Source organism: Rattus rattus, chromosome 4 (assembly GCF_011064425.1).
Source record: "Rattus rattus isolate New Zealand chromosome 4, Rrattus_CSIRO_v1, whole genome shotgun sequence".
NCBI classification, from domain to species: domain Eukaryota; kingdom Metazoa; phylum Chordata; class Mammalia; order Rodentia; family Muridae; genus Rattus; species Rattus rattus.
In genome coordinates this window covers 180284231-180305811 of record NC_046157.1, presented here as the reverse complement: position 1 = coordinate 180305811, position 21581 = coordinate 180284231, and the positions used below count along the sequence as shown (strand labels likewise).

Genomic DNA, 21581 nt, shown 5'->3' with positions numbered 1-21581 from the left:
TAATAGTTTCCGTAAATCCTGGATAGCAATGAAATTCCAGAATAAGAGTTGGGTGTGGTTCAATGAGCCCGAGCTATAAAGTTCAAGGTTCAGTTCCAAATGCAGATTAATTTAAAAGCAATAGTATATTTACTGCACACCTCGTATTACCGTTCATTACATTATTTTGCTTTTTTATTGAGCATCTTACGTACAGTCGTTCAGACTTAACAACCCTCGTGAGAGGTGTTGTTATAGTTGCTCCAAGGGAGCGAAGCTGGCTGACTTGTTCTGCTTGTCTGAGGCTACCAACTGTGGCTGTAATGCAGCCCCCAGTCCCCAAAGATTCACGCTGTGTGTACACTGAGCTTGAAGTCAAACGTCTTGCAAAGAGATAACCCAAGAACTAAATGAACAAAAACATCCTACACTCTAAAGATTTAGGAGTTGCCTTGAGAAATGATTGTTTACAATTTTACTTTCTAAATGCCCCCATCTTCTGTTGTCCACCAAGTTACCCCTTCTCCATTTCCCTTTTGACCACATCTGCTCCTTAGGGAGAGTTCTTATGCAGTGCTGCATCCTAAGTTCCCTAAGTCTCATGAACTACCAAGAGTCTGACACAATGAACGCCTGTGTGCTCTCTGCAGCCTCTCGGTGTATTAACGCTCACCCAACTGCACAAACCTTTTCATTTTCTTTTCTAGGTGTCAGCTCTGAGACCACGGGCTCGGTGAGTTTGTTTTTATTTTGACTTTTTAATTCTACTTTTTTTCTTTTTTCCGGAGCTGGGGACCGAACCCAGAGCCTTGCGCTTGCTAGGCAAGTGCTTTACCACTGAGCTAAATCCCCAACCCCTTAATTCTACTTTTAAAAAAAACTGTCAATACTGCGGCTTTTAATTGAAATGAAAGGGACAACGCTGCGTTTAAGGGGCGGCGCGAGTTTATCATAAAGCCATTCAGCCCTCTCCCAATCTCAACGCACACATCCATTTTTGATTAGAGCAGGGGTTGTGGGGGTGTTCCCAGTGGTGTAAAGACCTAAAGACCTAATTTAAAAATAAATAAATATCTCTATGCAAAGAAAACAGACCACGCCTTTCCCCTCCGACCCAGACAGAACCGGAGTACTTTGCCTGGGCAAGCTTTCTGAGTGGCTCACCTCCCGGCAAGATGAGCCGGTTTGCTGCCGCGCAGCTCTTCGCGGGCAGGTGCTGCGCGGGCTCGCCAGCTCCTTGTTAATTTGAGCCCGCAAAGGGACCTTTGATCAGCGCGCTCCAAGCCTTCAGGCTTCCCGAGCTGGCTCCGGCGACTTCAAAAGAGCTGTAAAATCGACTGTAATCTCGGCCTTCCTGTTTCTGCGCCTCCCACCCCACCTCCCCTGGGTCTGCACACAAACGCCAAGCTTCTCACAGGACCAGTGTCCTCAGGTCCTGGTAGGTGCAGCCACTGCAAACCCTGTGTGCATTTGCAGAGGGCTGGACCGCCTGCTGACTCAGATTTCTCCCAGCGGAGGACCCACTTCGGGTTCCTTTGCAGAGAAGTGGAGATGGGCACGTCATTTAATGCTTGCTGGCCGGAAGCTGATGTGAAAAGCCACAGTCAGTTTGGGGCAAACGCTGGACCAGGAAGGCACCTATTTAAGTGCAGTATACTTCTACAGACTGGCAGTGGGCTGAAACGTTGATACAGAAACTACAACAAAACCGAGTCGGCCAGTCTATTTGTCTATCCGTCTGTCTATCTGTCTACCTACCTACCAACTGTATTTAGAGACTAATTTCACTCCATGTATTGTATGTATGTACGTATGTATCTACCTATCTATGACCTGTGTTTCACTTGTATGTATGTTTGTAAGTATGTATCTACCTATGTATGTATGGATGCATGTATGTATGTATGTATGTATGTATGTATGTATGTATCAATCTATCTATCTGTGTTTTGAGACAAAGTTTCACTTTACAGACCTAGCTGGCCTCCAGATCCACATCTTCCCCTGCCTTCCTCCTCCTTTTTTTTTTTTTTTTTTTTTTTAAGATTTATTTTTTTTCCACGTATGTGAGTACACTGTCACTGTCTTTGGACAGACCAGAAGAGGGCATCGGATCCCATTGCAGATGGTTGTGAGCCACCACGTGGTTGCTGGGAATTGAACTTAGGTCCTTTGGAAGAGCAGTCAGTGCTCTTAACCGCTGAGCCACCTCTCCAGCCCAGGCAGCATCCTTTCTACTCTCAAAGTTTAGTTCCTACTTGCCTTGGGCTTTCTTTCTCTTTAAAGGCCCACATAGTTTGGGGTTCTGGGAACTTAATCGTATTTGGGATTAAAAAATTAATTTTTAAAAACTTGACTTTATTTTGTGTGTTCAGGGCGCACACGTTGGCAAGTGTCTGGAGGTCAGACACTGGGAAGTGCAGTTCTCACTTTCTTCCACCTCCTTCAGGGCCTCTGGGTTGGCACAGGTGTTTATACCTTCTATCTCCCTGGCCCTGCTTGATGGCTTACATTGTGATAGCACAGGGGACACAGGGGGGTGCGGGAGAACTACTTGTATAGCCTTAAGCAAGCTTTTGTCTTTTTTTTATTATTTAAGATTTATTGTATATGAGTACACTGTAGCCATCCTCAGACACACCAGAAGAGAGCATGGTTGTGAGCCACCATGTGGTCTCTGGGATTTGAACTCATAACCTCTGGAAGAGCAGTCAGTGTTCTTCACCACTGAGCCTCCTCTCCAACCCCTGCTTTTTGTCCTTTTTTTGTAGTACCAGGGCTTGAACTCAGGACCTTTTCAGCATGAGGCAAACCTTTTCCTGCGAAGCTACGTAGAGCCTTCCAAGGAAAATTATTCGGAATCTTTGAAAAGCTTGATTTCTCTATCTGCAATGTGGCATTTAAAACAACACAACTCCCCACCAATTCCTACCGCCCCACCCCACCCCTGTCCCCGCAAATCCCAAAAACCTAATAGTTGTTGCAAAATCACAGAAGGTAAACTGAGTTCTCTCCTGAGTATCCCACCTAAACTGGCCAAAGGGAGAAGGTGCAAGCAGATTAGAGGCTCTGCCAAGGAGAGGCCCATCCCTGATCGATTAAGAACTGGGACTGGGGTCTGGAGGAGGGACTTGGTGATTAAAAGTCCTGGCTACTCTTCCGGAGGACCCTGATTAGAGAACCCATAGGCAGCTTACAATGAACAGTAACTCCAGGTCCTAAGGATTCAACGCTGTCTTCTGGCCCATGCAGGGCCCAGGAAAACATGGGCATACACATGCAGACAAAACACTGCTGCCCATAAAATAAGTTAGTAAAAGAACGAAGGTTGATTTGGGGTAAATTCCAAGGTAAAGCACTGGCCTTATGGTAAATTCCAGCACCCAAAGGGACAAAACAAAACAAAATAGCAAAACCTTCAGTCTGAGAGACCATGGTCAGCCCGTGCTTAGCGAAGTAGTCATAGCTCTCTTGATCTTGTGACCATCTCTAAAGCCTTCACACTGCTTCCTCCTGTGAGGTCCTGAGGAGAGGAAGTAGGGATAGATTTGCTGCTGTGTCATTAGAAGATGGAGAAGGGTGGGCTGAGGAATGGGCCCGTTAGGGCCAAACTGGAGCCAGAAGGCAGAAGTGAGGCCAGGACGTTTTGCCCACAAGCAAGAGGAAGCAGGACTTTGGCTCCCACCCAGGGAGAGTCACTGCAAGATCTGACAACGACGTCCATTTGTTGGTAGCTCAGCTTTGCTTCAAAGAACTTGCTCTTGCGGGGCCCAGACCCCAGCTCTTGAGAGGCAGAGGCAAGAGGATCTCTGTGAGATCGAGGCCAGCTTGGTCTACACAATAAGTTCCAGGACGGCTGGAGCTGCATGGTTAGACCCTATTTAGAAACAAAACAAAACAACAACAACAACAACAAAAACGGGTTAGAAAGATGGCTCAGCACTTAAGAGCATTCTGCTCCTCCAGAGAGCCTGAGGTCCGTTCCCAACCACCACATGGAGGCTCACAACCATCTGTAATGGGGTCTGATGCCCTCTTCTGGTGTCTGAAGACAGAGACAGTGCACTCATATAAATAAAGTAAATAAATCTTAAAAAAAGAAGAAATCAAAACCAACAAAAAAAGCAAAAACCCTGCAAACTACCACCACCAACAAAATAATTTGCTCTTTGTAACATTGTTAGTGTGTGAGTGTGTGTTAGTGTGTGTGTGAGTGAGTGTGTGCATGTTAGTGTGTGAGTGTGTACATTTAGTGTGAGTGTGTGCGTGTTAGTGTTTGAGTGTGAGTGTGTGCGTGTTGGTGTTTGAGTGTGAGTGTGTGTGTGCATGTTAGCGTGTGAGTGTGTGTTAGTGTGTGTGTGAGTGTGTGCATGTTAGTGTGTGAGTGTGTGCATTTAGTGTGAGTGTGTGTGTGTTAGTGTTTGAGTGTGAGTGTGTGTGAGTGTGTGCATGTTAGTGTGTGAGTGTGTGCATTTAGTGTGAGTGTGTGCGTGTTAGTGTTTGAGTGTGAGTGTGTGTGAGTGTGTGCATGTTAGTGTGCATGAGTGTACACGCGTGCATGGTAGTGTGTGTGTGTTTGCATGTTAGTGTGTGTGTGCGTGTTAGTGTTTGAGTGTGAGTGTGTGCATGTTAGTGTGCAAGAGCGTGTGTGCGAGTGCATGTTATTGTGTGTGTGTGCATGTTAGTGTGTGAGTGTGTGAGAGTGTGTGCATGTTAGTGTGTGTGTGTGTGTGTGTGTGTGTGTGTGTGTGTGTGTGTATGTTTTCTTAGTCACATTTCTAATGCTCTAATGAAACATTGACCAGAACAACTGGGGAGGAAAGCGTTTATTTGGCTTACACTTCCTCATTACAATTCATCACTAAGGGAACTCAGGGTTGGATCTTGAGGCAGGGAACTGGAGGTAGGAACTAGTGTAGAGGTCATAGAGGACACTGTTTACTGGCTTGGTCTCCATGGCTTGCTCAGCCTGTTCTCTTATGCCACCCAGGACCACCTTCCTAGGAGTGGGCTGCCTGCCCCTAGTCAAATATTAATCAAGAAAATGCCTCACAGACATACCATAGGCCAATCTGAGGGAGGCGATTTCTCAGCAGAGGTTCTCACTTCCCACTAATTTGTGTTGAGTTGACAAAAACTGACCAGCATGGTTGGTATGACCAGACGATGAAATAATAATGTTCGTTTTTGGACAAATCCATCCAAAGGGTCCATGCAAACTTTAGGGTGGACATTTCGGGGGTTGAGGGGGAGTGTGGTGGAGAAGAATCTATTTTAAAACATCAGATTTGAGAGTCAAGTTCTGTGTCTCATTGGGAGTAATGGGTGTGCAGAAATGGAATGCCCTGAGATAGCCGGTAGCAAAGACTGTAGAGTCCAGGCCTGAGAGGTCAGAGGAAGGACAGGAAAGGGAGTGTGCTGTGGTCTGATGGCGGACCACTGGGTCTGGCAACCCATTCCAGGCAAGATTCTGGATGTAGAAGGGAAAGATGGTAAGAGACTACAATGTTTCTTCTTTTCCTTTCCTCTCCTCCTTCCTCCCTGCTTAGGGATTAAACCCAGGATCTTCTATATCCTAAACTTACACCCCCGCCTCTGACTTATATTCTCACCCACTGCTGATTTTTTTGAGGACCAACAGAGATCCAGTGAAACCGGAGGCCAACTGGGGAAGTGACCTGATTGTGTCCATGTAAACTCTGCAAGAAGCTGGAGGAGGAGCTGGAGGCTGCCGTGACTACAAGAAAAGACACAGCATCAAAGTCAGGGTGAGCACTGGGCAATGGCATATACCCACAGAAGGGTATCTTATTGAAAAGAGAAGTGCAGAGAGGCAAGGTTGGTGAGAGCCCATGAACAGCCCAGGTGGGACTGGATTCACGTAGGGGGCAGATAGCAATCAAACTCTAAGAAGCCTTGAAACAGGCCCAAGGCCCAGAGCATGTTCCCGAATTCTTTCCTGGTTGAACTCTCTGGGACTCACGTCTGTGCATACTCAGCGCCCCCAGAACCAGCTCTGGAGTCTGTATGTGTCAGTGCGAAATATGTCTGGAGCTCCTTCCAAAAGGGCCATGAGGGCCGGCAAGGTAGGTCAGCAGGTTAAGGTGCTTATTGCCTGATAACCTCAGTTTGATTCCCTAGGACCCAGCTGGTAGGAGGAGCAGTCTGACTCCCTCAGGCTGTCCTCTTAGCTCCACTTGTACACTGTGTTAGTGAGCGCATCCCATCCCTCATAAATAAATAAAATGCAATTCAGGTGCTGCGTGCAATACTTTAAAACTGCAGTCCCAGGTACTTGGGAGAGCTGAGGCTGCAGACTCACTTGAGCCTGGGTTCTCAAAGTCAAGCTGGACAACAAGATTCTTGCCTCGAGATAAAGGGGGAAAAAGAAAACTGAAGCTAAACACAACACTCCAGATGCAAACGGTGGCAGAAAAGGAAGCTGCAGGATCAGGAATGCAAGGTCACCTTCCGCTATGCCGGGGTGAGAGGTCGGCCTGAAATACATTTGACCTTGTCCCAAAAACACAAAACAAGTATCTAAAACCTTAAAACTAGGCATCCGGACTTCAACTTGTCCTATAATATTTGCAGTAGAGAAGACTGACGAAAAAAACGAATTACGGGCTGGAGAGATGGCTCAGCGGTTAAGAGCACTGACTGCTCTTCCAGAGGTCCTGAGTTCAATTCCCAACACCCACATGGTGGCTCACAACCATCTGTAATAAGATCTGATGCCCTCTTCTGGTGTGTCTGAAGACAGCTGCAGTGTACTCAAAAATAAATAAATCTTTTAAAAAACAAAACAAAACAAAAAACGAATTACTTATTTCTGACACTGCCAGCTTTAAAAAGAAACAAAGGCCATTCCATCCCATTCTCTTGAACTACAGACTTTAATTTCACCGCTTGTATGAGCGTCACATCCTGTTCTTACAACGGGTGGCTCCTAACTTGTAAAACTGTTGTTTTTCCCTCTTTGGGTCTCAACCAACACACTCCAAGTCAGAAAGAACTGAGAGTCAGAGGCCCTATGGTTACCCTGTCTTACCCTTGCCTCCTTCTCCTCCTCCTTTTTAACGTATATGTATACATTATGTGTAATGTATATAATGGCACTGTAGCTGTCTTCAGACACAGCAGAAGAGGGCATCAGATCCCATTACAGATGGTTGTGAGCCACCATGTGGTTGCTGGGAATTGAACTCAGGACCTCTGGAAGAGCAGCCAGCGCTCTAAACCACTGAGCCATCTCTCTAGCTCACGCCCTCAGCTGCCTTCTTGCTCAGTATTGGCTAACACAAAAGTCAAGGGAGCAGGGAAGAATGTGGACGCCTCCTCATTCACATCTCTTGAAAATCATCAGCTCTTTCTTTTTTCTCTGGCTTGAATGGAAAGCTCGCTCTGGTCACTCAAGTATAGACATTACAGGCCTATCCGTCGGCCACTCGGTACAAGGCCTGCTACTCTCTCACGCATGTGTGAACGGGATTGGGGTTGTTGCTCCTGAGTGAGATAGGGAGGAAAGTGGGGTCAAAACTGGAGCACACAGTTGGGTGAGCCTTGGCCACAGCTGAGGCTCCAGCGCCCGCCAAGTCAACAAGACAAGAGGCTGGGAGGGGCGGCCTGTGCCTTTAATCCCTGAACTCAGGTGACAGAGGCAGGTGAATCTCTGAGTTGGAGACCGGCCTGGCCTACAAAGGGTGCTTCAGAACAACCTGGGCTAACAACCAGGGCTAACAACCAGGGCTATACAGACAAGGGTCTTAAAAACCAACCAGCCAACAACAAAACAAAACAAAAAACAAGGTCTTGTGACCTCAGCTTCTTCAGAACACGGAACTGTTCTTGGAATGTGTTTTTATGCCCCTCCCAGGTATAGCTGATAGGAGTAAATTTACTTCAGATTGATCGTTACAATTGGCTATTGTTATGCCTCCGTGGAAAAGGGTGGTTTTGCTGCAGGCGGCCACGCCCAGTCCGTCCGCCAAGGGCTTCCTGAAGGGCTCTAGCAGGACTGAACTTGACAATACAGGATGGGGCACGGCAGACATGGAAGCCACAGATTTGGCTTTTCACCTTTCTCCTTGCTAAACTGTTAGATGATATTCCTAAAGCCAGACTCTAATAAGACTTCTTCCCTTATTTGGCCCCTGACTCATTCCTGAGACCAAACACAAGGTCCCACAATCAAATTCATTATTTGTCCAATGTCCGACCCTGACACAGGCTCTTCCTTTTCTCCTTAAAACCCCACCTCAGCAAAAAGAATCCCTGTTTGCTGTTGCTGCCTCAACCCTCCCCAACCCTCTTCCCCTTTCCTCGATAACCTCCTTTGTAATGAATATTGGGTATCTGGGTGTGACCCGCATGGAAGAGGCTGACCTCCCTTGTGGAAGTCTAAACTCTTAACCCGGTGGCCCATCCTTGCTGCTGTAGCCTGTCCTTGCCGCCATCCGTCTTGTCCTTGCCGCCATAGCGTGTCCTCGCCATGGTCTAGTTTACTCACTAACTGTTCTTCATCCTCAGAGTATAAACTGTCTGATGCTCTGAGTAAAGGTGGCTATTGCATGAGACCTTAGCCTGATTCATTTATCGGCTTCACTCTCCCTACTGTCTTTAGAGCATCATAAACCTTTAGAATTAGAATTTAGAGGAGTCATTTCTAGATAGGAAGTCTTCTACCGTACCGCGGCTTGCTGAACTGAGCTCTCTATGTGTTGGCATGTCAGGATGTCGTCGAAGAACCGGATGTGTAGCCTCCACGGACACCTCACACTGCGTCGACGTACTCATTCACGTCACATTTGTTTGCCTGCGACTCAATCAGACGCCACACTCTGCCACACTCTGCTTCATCTTTCCCCTTTAGGTTCCAATGCTAAAATGATATTTCAGAGCTGAGATGCATGAAAATCTACCAACAGCACCGATGCCTTTGCCCTCCTTCTTAAGCCTTGCCCAGGATTTAACGCAATTGGTCTTCCATAAGCCATTTTGTTGTCCTTTGGTTTGGGGCTGTTGGGGATCAGTCCCAGGGCCTCCGGTGGGTGCATGCCCAGTGTGGAGCTGTCTCATGCTATCCTTCCATCTCATCACTTTTGTTGTTGTTGTTGTTGTTGTTGTTTTTTGAGACAGGTTCTGGCACTGCATCTGGAGCTCATGGATTGTAGCCTTGTAGCCTTCCATCTCTCTCTACTGTAGAACTAGAGTTTCATAAAGGTTACTCATTGTCAGAGCCCGAATGTGCAGAACTAGAGTTTCATAAAGGTTGCTCATTGTCAGAGTCCGGATGTGCAGGGCCGGACGTGCCTGAGGGAGAGCCAGAGATAGGACTTGCCAAACCAGCTATCAGCCCCAAGGACATTGACCATCTGTAGCCACCCCCTCCCCTTCCTTCACCCCCCTGAGTGAGAATGAGCCACCTTACCTGCCTGAAGGCTGCTAGAGAGCACGCATCCTTGCTGATGTAATTTCACCAAAAGTAACTGTGCACCATTTGAATTGACCAATCATGTGTAACCGCGCGAATGCCCCTAACCTCCCCTATATAAACCCCCGAGTTTGGAAGCTCGGGGTCGATTCCTCTGTCTCCTGTGTGAGATACGTGTCAACCCGGGATCCCGCTAAGACCCAGGATCTCGTTAATAAAGCTACCTCGTGCTTTTACATCAAGAATGGCTACTTGTGATTCCTGGGGGCACCCCACCCCGCGATCGGAGCGAGAGATGCGGCTCCCCGTTTTGGGGTACGCTCTTTCACTACCTCCCCCACCCCACCCCTTTTTTTTTTCTTTTTTGGAGACAAGGTCTCAAGTTGCGCTTGAAGCTCATGGATTGGCTACAATGCTGGACTAGTGAGCTTCAGACATCCATGTATTCTACTCTGACCCTCACTACCCCCATTTTTATAGATTTGTGAGTCTAACTTTCATGTAGGTACTGGGGATCCAAGCTCACTTCTTCGTGCTTTTACCTATTGATCAGCCCACTTTCCAGCCGTTTCCAGTCACCCCACAGAGTTCTGATGAGAGCTGCAACACATAATACATGAAACAAACAACCAACAAGGCCGAGGCAAGAACTGCCTCAGGAAATGCAAAATGCTTAATTATCATGATGAGGATTGTTAGCGTCAGAAGCTGTTTGCAGGTAGCCTCTGAATCCAGCGATGACGTCACCCCTAAGCAACCAGGACCCTCCCGTGTAGTCGGATGCCATGGCAACTGCTGTACAATCCCTGCACAAGCCTCACCCGCATCACCAGTGCAGTCATCACCTGGGTTACCTACATCATAGCCCAGATAAAGACAGAGACCCCCTGACCCATCTCTCTCTCTTTCCTCTTCCTCCCCTCTTTCCCCCTTCAATAAAGGACCTCTCTCATAAGAACGGTGCTAGATCTGAGTGATCTGTCCAGGAAATAGCCACTTTTCAACTAACAAGGATACTGAACTTTTATTAAGTGCTATTCATGAGATGGACACTAGCAGAGTTGTATAAATTCTGTTCACATGGTCCTCAGGACCTCTGGAGGAGGAGTAGTTAGTGCTCCTAACTGAGCCATCTCTCCAGTAAATGTCCAGCAAGACATTTACCCCTAAGACAACAAGTATGTATCACTCTGTAAAGTAGACTCTCAAGTCTTCATTTAGTAGAACATACATTTTTAAAGATACATTCATGGGCTGGAGAGATGGCTCAGTGGTTAAGAGCACTGACTGCTCTTCCAGAGGTCCTGAGTTCAATTCCCAGCGACCACATGGTGGCTCACAACCATCTGTAATGGGATCTGGTGCCCTCTTCTGGTAGATCGCAATCATGTACTCATATACATGAAATAAATAAATCTAGGATACCAAAAAAATCTAGGATACCAAAATCAGGAGATGTTCTCATATAAGTGTCTTATATAGAATCGTGTAAAATTCATGGATCACCTGTGTACATTCTGTTGTGATCTCGTCTCTGGATTCTTAGTACGATATAATGAGTATGTGAGAAGCTGTAGTATATTGATTCAGCAAGAATGAAAAGAAACATTTATACAGGCTCGGTACAGATACTTTTTCCAAATATGTATTTTTAATTATTATTACATTTATTTGTTAATGCCTGCAGGTGCCAAGGTTTGTGGAAATCTGGAACCCAGTGGGTAAGAATGGCTGACCTCGAGCAAATCACAGAAACCTGGCTATGCAGGGTTTGTTTTTTTTTTTTTTTTTTTTTTTTTAGAGCATTCAAGGTGTCAGGATTTGGGACTACAGAAAACAGGTATAGTCATTTATACCCTTCTTGAAGAGAACTGGGAAGAACGAATTTCCTGAGTGTCAGAGGCTCGCAACTCTTCTGCTTCCTTTCCCAAGGTGAGGGTCGCTCAGCTGAAGCTGCCTGGTGATGCTGGCTTACCCATCGGGTTTCCGGGTCTTGTCTATCTACTTGTCCAGAAAGAGGACTAGAAATGAGAATCCTCCTCCGTGCTGTGGAGATCCTTCTGCGCGGCCGACAGTGGGCGGAGCCTGCGACAGCACGGAGCTTGGTTTTTGCCATTTATGAACGTTTCACGCTTCCTGCCACTTTCATTCTAAGCTCAGGCTTGTGCCCGTCTGTTTAGAAGACAGAAGGAAATAATCCCTTGACCTCCTAAACCGTGACGCGGGCTGACATCAGGCATCACATTCGTGGGATTTTCACAGGTACCTGAGTAGGAAGAATGGGTAGCTCAAGTAGCCTGGTTCTCCTTGAACTTCGTGGGAGACCTCAAGAGGAATTTAAGACCTATTTTGTGAACTTAAAAATTAGTTAGAATCAAGGGAGAGATTTCAGACATGGTCATTAGTTTCTGTTTGCAAAAGGAATTGATTGGGCCTTGGTTTCACAGCTGAAAGTCAAACAGCGTATTGAACAAACAAGGCAAACTTCAGCACCTCTGCTTTCCAACAGCATTCGGCAGTGAGCACACCGAGACGCCCGATTTTAACTCATAATGTCATTTATTTAAACCAAAACTAGTTTATAGTTTCAAGCAGTGGATTTCAAAGATTAAAAAAGAAAGAAAGGAAGAAAGAAAGAAAGAAAGAAAGAAAGAAAGAAAGAAAGAAAGAGAAAGAAAAGAGTCATGTTCTCAACAACAACCCCACCCCACCCCCGTTTCTACTAAAATACTAGATTGCACTGTAGAGGAGGGGGTCAGACCCTAACATGGGAAAATCCTTTTCTCAGATAATGTCCTCCTCCTCCTCCTCCTCCCTCTTCCTCCTCTTCTCCTCCTTCCTCCTCTTCCTCATCCTCCTCTTCCTCTTCTTCTTCCTCCTCCTCTTCCTCTTCTTCCTCCTCTTCCTCCTCCTCCTCTTCCTCTTCCTCCCCCTCTTCCTCTTCCTCCTCCTCCTCCTCCTTTTCCTTTGTTTTCCTAGGTAGGGTCACTCAATGTAGCCCAGGCCGGACTTGAGTTCTTTTTCTTTTTCCCCCACCTTTGGGATAGGGTTTCTCTGTGTCCCTGGCTGTCCTGGAACTCGCTCTGTAGACCAGGCTGGCCTCAAACCCACACAGATTGCCTGCCTCTGCCTCCAGACAGAATTGAATTCTTGATCCTTCAGCCTTGGCTGGAATTCTTCAACTTTAGATTCCTACATTCAAAAGCAAAGTCATTTTGGGGACTGGCTGAAATGTTCAAAGAGCAGGGTGAAATAAAACTGGTGAAAGGCAAGCCCTGTGACGAGGTTAGCAAGCCGTCAGACCTCCGTGCCCTCAGGAGATTCTGTCGCTTCTGGAACAGTCTCAAAGGCAGACTTTATTGTGTTATTGAGTGACTTATGCACCCACATCGGAAACGATGCCTACCGCATACTCATTTGCAAATCTGACCGAGACGTCAGAGGAGACTGGAGAGGAGGCACTATGAACATGGTTGACATTGATTGACATTGATGACATCAAGTCCTCTTTGTAACACAGAACCCAGTGGACAGTGAACCTGACAAATAGTTGCCAGCGTGAACTGTGGAGGTGAGGACACAGGCCTGCAGTTTAGATTCATGCCTGTCCCTTAGGAATAGTGCCACGGTGGCAGGTCACTGAACGGAGGTGGAAAATTTCTTTTCTCTTTTTTTTCTCCTGCCTCCCCCTGCCCCATTTTGTGGTGCTGGGTATTAGATACACACACACACACACACACACACACACACTGACCACACTTTCTGCCACTGACAAAGGCTCCGAATCCCCAAGTACACAGTTTTTTGTTTTTTTGTTTTTTTGTTTTTTGTTTTTTGTTTTGTCACGGTGGGAATGGAATTAGAAACACAAAGCACAGATCTGGTTTTACCTTTAGGACTCTTTGGGAAACGCAAAGGGGTGTGTGTATGCGAAGAAACGAAAGTGGTTAAAATATGTATGTGCGAGGGGCTTATAGCAATCCGTACCTAACCCTTAGCACAGTGGAGAGATAGTAACCCCTGAATCAAAACACCAAGCTCCTGTGACTATCAGTGTGAAAGACTTCAGTTTTTCCATTCTGAAATCTTTTAGACAGGGTCTCCCACAGTCTGCTCGGCACCGGGCAGGAGTCATAGTGTGTAGGTCACTACAGTGAAAGTGAGGAAGGTAACTTAGTTGCTGAGTCGCCTACTTCCAAAGAACCAGTTAGATTTTGGAAGACTGGGGCTTCAGGAAACACACACGGGCCTGAAAGCAGTGCATTGATTATTTTATTAATTTCTTCTTTTTACATGATGGGAAACGTTCATCTATTTACAGGTTGTTATTTTTATTTATTTTTTTTTGTCCACACACAGTCTAGGTAAATAAGCCTATGAAATTCCAATTCAGAAAGCCATAAAAATCTTCCCCAGCCCTCCATCTGAAGGCTTTCAAATAAACCTTTTCTCCCCAAACCAAATTAATTTTTAAAAATTACATTAGGGAATTCAGATATGCTAATGATTTACATTCCAGTTATTTAAAATATGCATCTAGACATGTTCTTAAAAAAGAAATGGTAAATTCACAAGGATAGGGCTTAAATTAAAGCAGTACTTCACAGTAAAACATTTAGGGAACATCTATAAATAACAGAAATATATTACAAATAAATTAGTTCTATTTACCATTTCAAATATTAAAAATCTTTAATCCATTTCTTCATCTCTCTTTACAAAAAGGTTATGTGAATTGTATGGAAACATCTGCAAAAAATATAATAAATACTTAATTTCTTTGAATGTATTTTTGTTGTTGTTGTTTTTGATGAGGGAGACAAACTTCTTTTGTAATTCCCCCCCCCGCCCCAAGAAAATGCCCAACACCTTTATACCAAAGTTAAACAAAATAAGTAATTTTCCAGGGTACATACATTGTTCATTATGAACTAAAAAACATCTCTACAAATTACATCAAAAAGAAGAACGCAATAAAGGTTATGTTCCCGCTGTCAGTTTCCGGGTTCCAGTGGGTAACAGGCTGTATCGTGTGTGTGGGGTCATGTACTAACAACAATAATTAGCTTTTTTTTCTTATAAAGTGTTTTGTACAGTTTAAACTGTGTTTCTCAGGAAGGCAAAGGTTCTGATGCCCTGCAGGCGTTCAGTGAAGAGATTTAAAATTCTTACCAAAAATAGCTTATGAATATACAAATGCCGTTCGCTTAGACAAGATCAATAGGCCTTCTCTTGTCTCTCTTTAAAATAGCCTGGGCTAAATCGGTCCCCAAGGATAACATTGTCGGAGGATCTGGAATCCCATCAGAAACTGATCTCAGCATTACCTCAGGGCAAGGGGCTGCAGTAGTGAGCGAGGGGGTCAAAGTGGGACTAGGATGGACCAGAATGAACGCTGCTTCCTGTGAATTCCACGTCTTTCCTGGATAAGTGTGACCATGGGCTACCAAGGTAGAAGTTGGCCTTACTCGTGAATGCTTCTGATCTTACATTGCTGCTCCACTGTCAAGAGTCTTTTTTGTTTGTTTGTTTGTTTTGAAACTAGCAAATACTTGAAGCTCAAAAATCTCTGCTTCAGTTGGACACAGCGCTGACTTTGTCTGCCCTAGTTAAAAGTTGTTGGTGTTTTTTTTTTTTTTTAAATAAGTTATAGCCCTTTTCTTGTAAACCGCAGCAGTAAACATTTGTGCCCTGTTGATAAAGGTACCTCAAAGCTTCGATGGCTCTGAGAGGTAGCGAATTCTCTAGTGGTTTTAGAATATGTCTGAAAATACTGGTTGCCAGAACCCATCGCTTCTCTTAATTTTGTAAAGAAAATTAAATTAGCACCTGGCTATGACAGTGGTTTTTTGTTTGTTTCTTTTCTTTCTTCTTCTTTTTTTTTAAGCATCTCTGATGCAAGCATTTTTTTTTCTTTTAAGTCTTTTGTTTTTCTATGGCAAGTTTCTAGTTGTTTAGGTTGCCAGCTTGAAATTATGCAGCTGATCCTTTCAGAATGCCACATTCTGAATGCTTAAACTGCTACAAGGAAAGGGCATTTGAAGACTTCGTCTGGAAGCTAGTGCACATGGCCATGACAAAACTGCAAGCCAACAGCGAGCCTGGAACCCACCCAAACGTTTGGATTTCTATCAGCGTTTATGAATGCCCTACTGCCCTGTCTCCTAGTTCTTGACCCCTTGCATATCAAATGACTTCTCTCTAACTGGAACTTCAGAATCATAACGACAGCTCTTTGGAATGAGGCAGCATGTCAATTGGGGTAGAAAACCTTTTATTTTATTCATTTGACATAGAACAAAAATCCTGTGCTGGGGAACAGGTGAACTCTGTATTGGAGTGAGAGGAGACCGAAGGAGAAAATGCCCCTGAAATGTGAAGGGCTGGGCTGAACTAGACGGATGTGTAGCATTCAAAGGGTGGCGGGAGAACCGGAACTCTCCTCTGGAAATGGCCTTGCCGCCCCTCGGAAGCAGAAGCTTTCTTCCGTGTGTGAAATCTTAAGTGGCCCCACCAGGATGAACACGAAACCAACAGAACTAATTCCTTCCCACCCTCCCATTTAAAAATCATTGCCATGCCATTATAATACACAGAGTACAAGAAAAGTTGATTAAAAAAAAAATTCAGGTCTAAATTTTTTTAAGATAAATAAATGGATTCCTTATAGAGGATCTTAAACCACCGGTGTTTCCTTTTGCCTTAACTTTCTTCGTTTTATTGCCTTTCAGAATAGATTAATTTCCCTGAAAGATCGAATTTACAATCTTCTGCTGATTGAAACATTTGAAGCTGCGGTTGATGAAGTACCAGTGAGGCAGTTTGTACAGCTGCGAGGGCACAGATGCAGGGCACCTGCGCGCTCTGCCCTTCTCTCCTACATACCCAGGCCCCCAACCCTAGGCCAGCTTGGTCCCCTCTGTCACTTTGATTCCAATGAGATGGTAGGATTTCTGAGATTAGAAATAAAGCGCTCTTTGCTTGTAAAAAATAACCGTTTGGGGGCAAATAAAGGGAGTCGGAGCCCTCGTTTCTTTCGCGTGGAAGACAGTAAGTCCCAAAGGATCACCCTATGTAATACTGGGTTTCTGAAATACCCTATGGTTTTATATTGCTGAGTTCTAGGGGCACACTAGCTTGAGAGAACTGAGGAGGGTGAGTGACCTACAGGTGTCGTTTCTACACAGGTGGGTTTGCTTGGCCCAGAAAATAAAGGGTTTGGATGTCTGCATGAGGCTTCAGGACTGGGGAGCGAAGCTCGGTGGAGAAGATGGGCAAAGTGGTCCAGGAAGCGGGGCGGCCTGGGGACGGCTCCTGCGAGGTGGACAACTACGCCACGACGGTGGCGGTCACTGAGCTCAGAGACGGAGGGGGCGGGGAGACGGCCGAGGGCAGGGATGCGGGACGGTCCTCGTCGGCCGCGCTCAGAGCCGGGTCTGCGCCTCGGGGATGTAGATCTCGATGCTCTCGGCGCTCTCGGTGGCCGAGTTCTGGCGGACTGACGCTGCGCGCTTGGCGGCCATCAGGCGCTTGCGGGCCTCCTGGCGCTGCGAGCTCTCCAGCGAGCGCTCCCGGATCAGCGGCGCGGGGCCCTTCGCCGGCTTCTTTGGCACTGGAGGAGGGGCCCTTCGCTCCTGATCAAAGCAGAAGGTTCAGGACATTACACAGCTTCTCAGGACAAGCTTGGGAAAGACTGGGATAGGTCAGTAGTTTGAACACACACGCGCACACACACACTGCTGCTTTTTGCAAACCTAAGGAGGTTAGTTCTGATCTGCACACTGTATTTACGATTCCTCTTCTTTGTTCTGGTTTGGGTATTAACAAGAGTCAGGGAAAACATAATCTCTTATGCTTAAGGCCGAGGTTAACGCTGGATCGCAGAACTAGGTCTTTCCACGGCAGGATGTGGGCATTTAAAGTGCACCCCCTGCAAATGGATCCCTGAACCTCACAGTGAAGGTGGTTCTCTCTGTGTACTCCAGACTCTTCCTGCCGCTAAGGATGGACCAGAAGAGCTCAACAGCTACAGAATTATTTAGAACTCTGCATCAGGTAGGAGCTTGGTGTAAAGACTAAAACCCTGTCCACCCTCTCCCTGGGCCCACTCAGTCTCCCCTTCCACCCATTCCTAAACAGCCAGATGAGATTATAAGATTGTAATCTCGGCTTCGATGGTGCCACCTGGAGTTACACCCCTTTTGAACACCACATAGGAACACATGGCCATGGGTCGATTGTACAGGGTCGCTGGGGAGGGAGACTCTGGTAGTTCCTACTCAGAAGGATCTTTCCAGAACTTCAGTCCCTAGGGGGGTCTCAGCTTGCTTGTGGTGGCCCAGAAGTTGAACACAGGACTGGAAAAGGCCGTCCCTCGTATCAGCAATCCCTGAAACAGTTTTTAGAACTTTTCTATTCTACTAAAAAGTATAGCCACCCATCCGGTAGGCATGGTAACTATACATCGTGGAAAGAAAGCACAAGGAGGTAGGCGTTGGGAGGTAGGCGTTGAACTTTCAGGCCGTGAAAAGGTCCACACAGGTCCATTTTAAAAAGAAGACCCTGTATCCTTATGAAATCAAATGTGAAGCTTATCATGTAGGGACTGAATCTCCAACTTAACCTTGATGCTCAGTACAGCAGCTCCTCCTTGCTTGCCAGGGAGAAGTTCGAAGTTAGGAATTGGTTACACTAGGACTCTCGGCCCATGGTTGTTTAAAATGGAGTCTGTGCTTCTGAAAGGACAGAAAGGTACAAATAGTCTCCCACCACCCTAGTCTCTTCAACATATATACATATATATATACATATATTTCCTGTCAAGTTCATGAGATGATGAAAGACTGGTCATAGGTAAACTGCATTTAAAAAAAAAAACGTAAAAACTAAGCTAAATAATTTATTATTAGGTCACATAGCAGAGTGAGTCACGTGTAACGATTTCTTTGCATCACTTTAATGTCTTCGCTGTGGGGTAACTGGTGGACAGTTTTTAAAGTATGAATATTGGAAACTTTTTAGTCAATTTTTCTTTCTTTGCACACTTTATTGTTATTATTTTTTTTAACAATAATGTTAAAGAGTCAGTAGGAGAGAAATTAAATGGAGCGGTACTAAGCTTCCCGCGTGTGTACACTTGTGCATACTTTAAGACCGGTTTAAAAGCCTGGCTAGCAGATGGTTACACACATAAAGGAAACTAGATAAAGCACAGTGCTTGGCTTCCCAAACAAGAGGCCACACACACATCAGTAGACCCCCAAGCCCGGTTCTAAACCCCTCCATTGGATGGTCGTAGACTTGGGGATGGAGGTGGTGGTGACAGCATTTGCCCTCCTTAGAGACGGTCCCTTGGGACTGGGTTTGTCCGGGGTGCCCACTGACCCCGCACACTTGGAAATGATGGGCAGCAGTGGATTGCTGCTAAGTTCTTTAGGGGCAGAGCTCTCATGGCTCCGAGGGAATGGCTGTCCCCGAGTTCAGAGGTTACCTCTTGTAACCATTTGACCCCAGGTCACAGGAGAACAAAACTTACTTAAAAAGTCATCCAGGACAGATCAGCCTGGGTAGGTGGACATTAGAGATTTGTAAAATGTGGTGGGACTACAGCAATCAAATATCAATTGTTGATCAATTAAGAGAATTTAAGTCTTTATTTCTAAGCTGTTGCATGAGGATCCCAGGGAACAGTGTCCCCTCCTCCCCACAACCCCCAGGCATTCAATTAGAAGTATTAAGTTAAAAAAGAAAAAAAATCCCAACACTTCTAATGACCGTAAGCCTCATAATGAGAGCATTTGAGACTCGGACATCAGTGGGGCGACTGTCAGTCTGTCACTCAGGGTTTCCTACTGTTTCTTAGAAACACATCCTGAAGGTGTAAGGAAGTGCAACTCTTGTTCTTCGGAGCCATGCACTGAAGCAATCATTTATTTTAGTTTAGAAAGCATAACTGGAGGCAGTCCCTCCCAGTGTCTAACCTGGTTTAACTTAGAGTTTAATTAACCCGAAAAGAAAAAAGGGGAGAGAGAGAGAGAGAGAGAGAGAAAAGCAGAGGAAGAAAGAAAAAGGAATAAAAGGTAAAGAAAAGCCACATTCCCACTTCCCAATTCACAAAGACAGGTTTTTCTTAAAAAAAAAAAAAAAAAATGCCTGAGACACATTACAGATACTGTCCCGAGTGATTAGCATGTAAACACTGTCATCACAATGAAATGACACAGGGTACCAGCTCCATTTCACATTGTAAACAGCAGGACAGAGTGTAGCAGCCTATTTAGACTGTCCAGTGTTTGTGCAGGTTTTTAAATGAACCATACAAAATCTACATTGTTCTACCTTCTTGTCAAGAGGATCCATCTGTTTCCAATTATTGGCCTTTAACTGATGAAGTTCATCAAATTTCATACTAATGTTTTCTATGGACAACTGCAGCATGTCCCAAAACCCCGCCAAATCCTGGGAAGTGGGTCTCGGGTGAGCATTGGGATTCTGTGCAAAAGAGAGAAAAACATGGATGCTTTTAGAGGCGGTAGGATCAGAAAGGCATTTTCAAACATTTCGAAGAACCTCAGGAGGCTGGGTTCCTTTTGGCTCTTTTGACATGAGATAAAAGTGAGGCTGCTAATGGTAATTTTCTACGTGCCCGCATTGCATTCCGTGATCTTCAAATGCCAAGGTTATTAAGTCCCTCTGTCCTTACAGCGGGGTGGTTGTTTCAGTCCGATAACTGAGGAGAGTCTAAACATCTGAAAAGTCCCTGAATGTGTTATCTCTCTCTCCTGGATGTACTTAAAAACACTGTATTTCATTTACAACTTCATGCCACACGGTTTAGTCAGAGAACAGAGGAGAGTTCTAGGATAAGTTTAGTTTTAAGACTCATGTTGAGTGAAGTAGTAGGGTACAGAATCGCTAAGCATAAGGTATTTTCAAAATACTTTGTGGTGGAAAGGCTTTTTTGATGCTAGAGACTGAGCCAGGGTTTACATAGTCGAAGTGATCAACCGTGGAGACATATACCTAGTCTGAAACTATTGCATGTTTAATAATTAAGATATTGTTACTAAATATGATATAGAATAATTTAATCCTATGACACGTTAGAATTAGCTGGTTTTAAATATAGCAAAAGTTAGAAAACATTTATACAAACATATATGTTGGTAATAATTTCCTTTTAGAATAATAAATATCTTTCAGTGTTTAACTGACTTTTTAAAACAAACTAGCCTTTTTTTTTTTCCTTTTTAAGATTTATTTATTTATTATGTATACAGAATTCTGCCTGCATGTATCCCTGCGGGTCAGAAGAGGGCACTAGATCTCATTACAGATGGTTGTGAGCCACTATGAGGTTGCTAGGAACTCAGGACCTCTGGAAGAGCAGTCAGTGCTCTTAACCTCTGAGCCATCTCTCCAGTCCAAGAACAAACTTTTAAAAGAATTACTCAAACATGTTGTTATTATTATCAACTGGGCATAGTTGTGCATGCTTTTAATGCCAGCTCTCAGGAGGCAGAGGCAGGCGGATCTCTATAAATTCCAGATCAACCTGGTCTACACAGTGAGGAGAGCCAGAGTTACACAGTGAGACCCTGTCTAGAAGAAAAACTCCAAACAAACAAAAATTTATTATTATTATTATTATTATTATTATTATTATTATTATTATCTTGTGTTTATGTGTATGTCCATATCATAACACGCATGTGGTGGTCAGAGGACAACTTTATAAAGTTGATTCTTTCCTACCACCTCCGTGAGGGTTTCAGGGATTTAACTCATGTCATCAGCAAAGTACCTTTACCCATCAAAGCCAGATGACCAACCCAAGAGCTGACTTTTCTTAGTTCGTTTGCTTGGGAGCCGGCTGTGTGATTTATGCTGGCCCAGAAATCTCTAACCTCCGGCCTCGGCCTTCTGAGCACTAAGACTGCAAGTGCACACTATCACATCTGGCTCAGGGTGACTTTCTTTGACTCTGTAGTCGGGCATCACTGTCATCGTCACCAACACCCTCTGCCAAAGCAGCTGAAGGTATCATCGGCAGAGAGTAAGAGTCGTCCTCCCTTCCCCGTGTCGGGAGCTCCTAGTGCCATTTGTGGTTAGTATTAAATAACTGAATGAATCCTTATGTCCTATGGTAACTGGGGGCCGGCTTGTACAG

At 45.1% G+C, this 21581-nt stretch overlaps 1 protein-coding gene across 12 annotated transcripts in view; it reads right to left on the bottom strand.

The window, feature by feature from the left end:
* Nucleotides 1-13662: 13662 nt before the first annotated feature.
* The window catches only part of Dlgap1 (DLG associated protein 1), a 705387-nt gene continuing 697468 nt past the window's right edge, over nucleotides 13663-21581 (bottom strand). For 11 of the 12 annotated variants that reach the window (XM_032901733.1, XM_032901736.1, XM_032901735.1 and 8 more), the window contains 2 exons: nucleotides 19751-19903; nucleotides 13663-17046 (listed from right to left, as the gene is read on the bottom strand). In XM_032901733.1, coding sequence (XP_032757624.1) covers nucleotides 16837-17046; nucleotides 19751-19903 — 363 coding nt within the window. In that variant the 3' untranslated portion in view covers nucleotides 13663-16836. Of the gene's footprint in view, nucleotides 17047-18346; nucleotides 19904-21581 lie in introns of those variants that run through there. The other variant, XM_032901738.1, reaches the window with a different exon arrangement.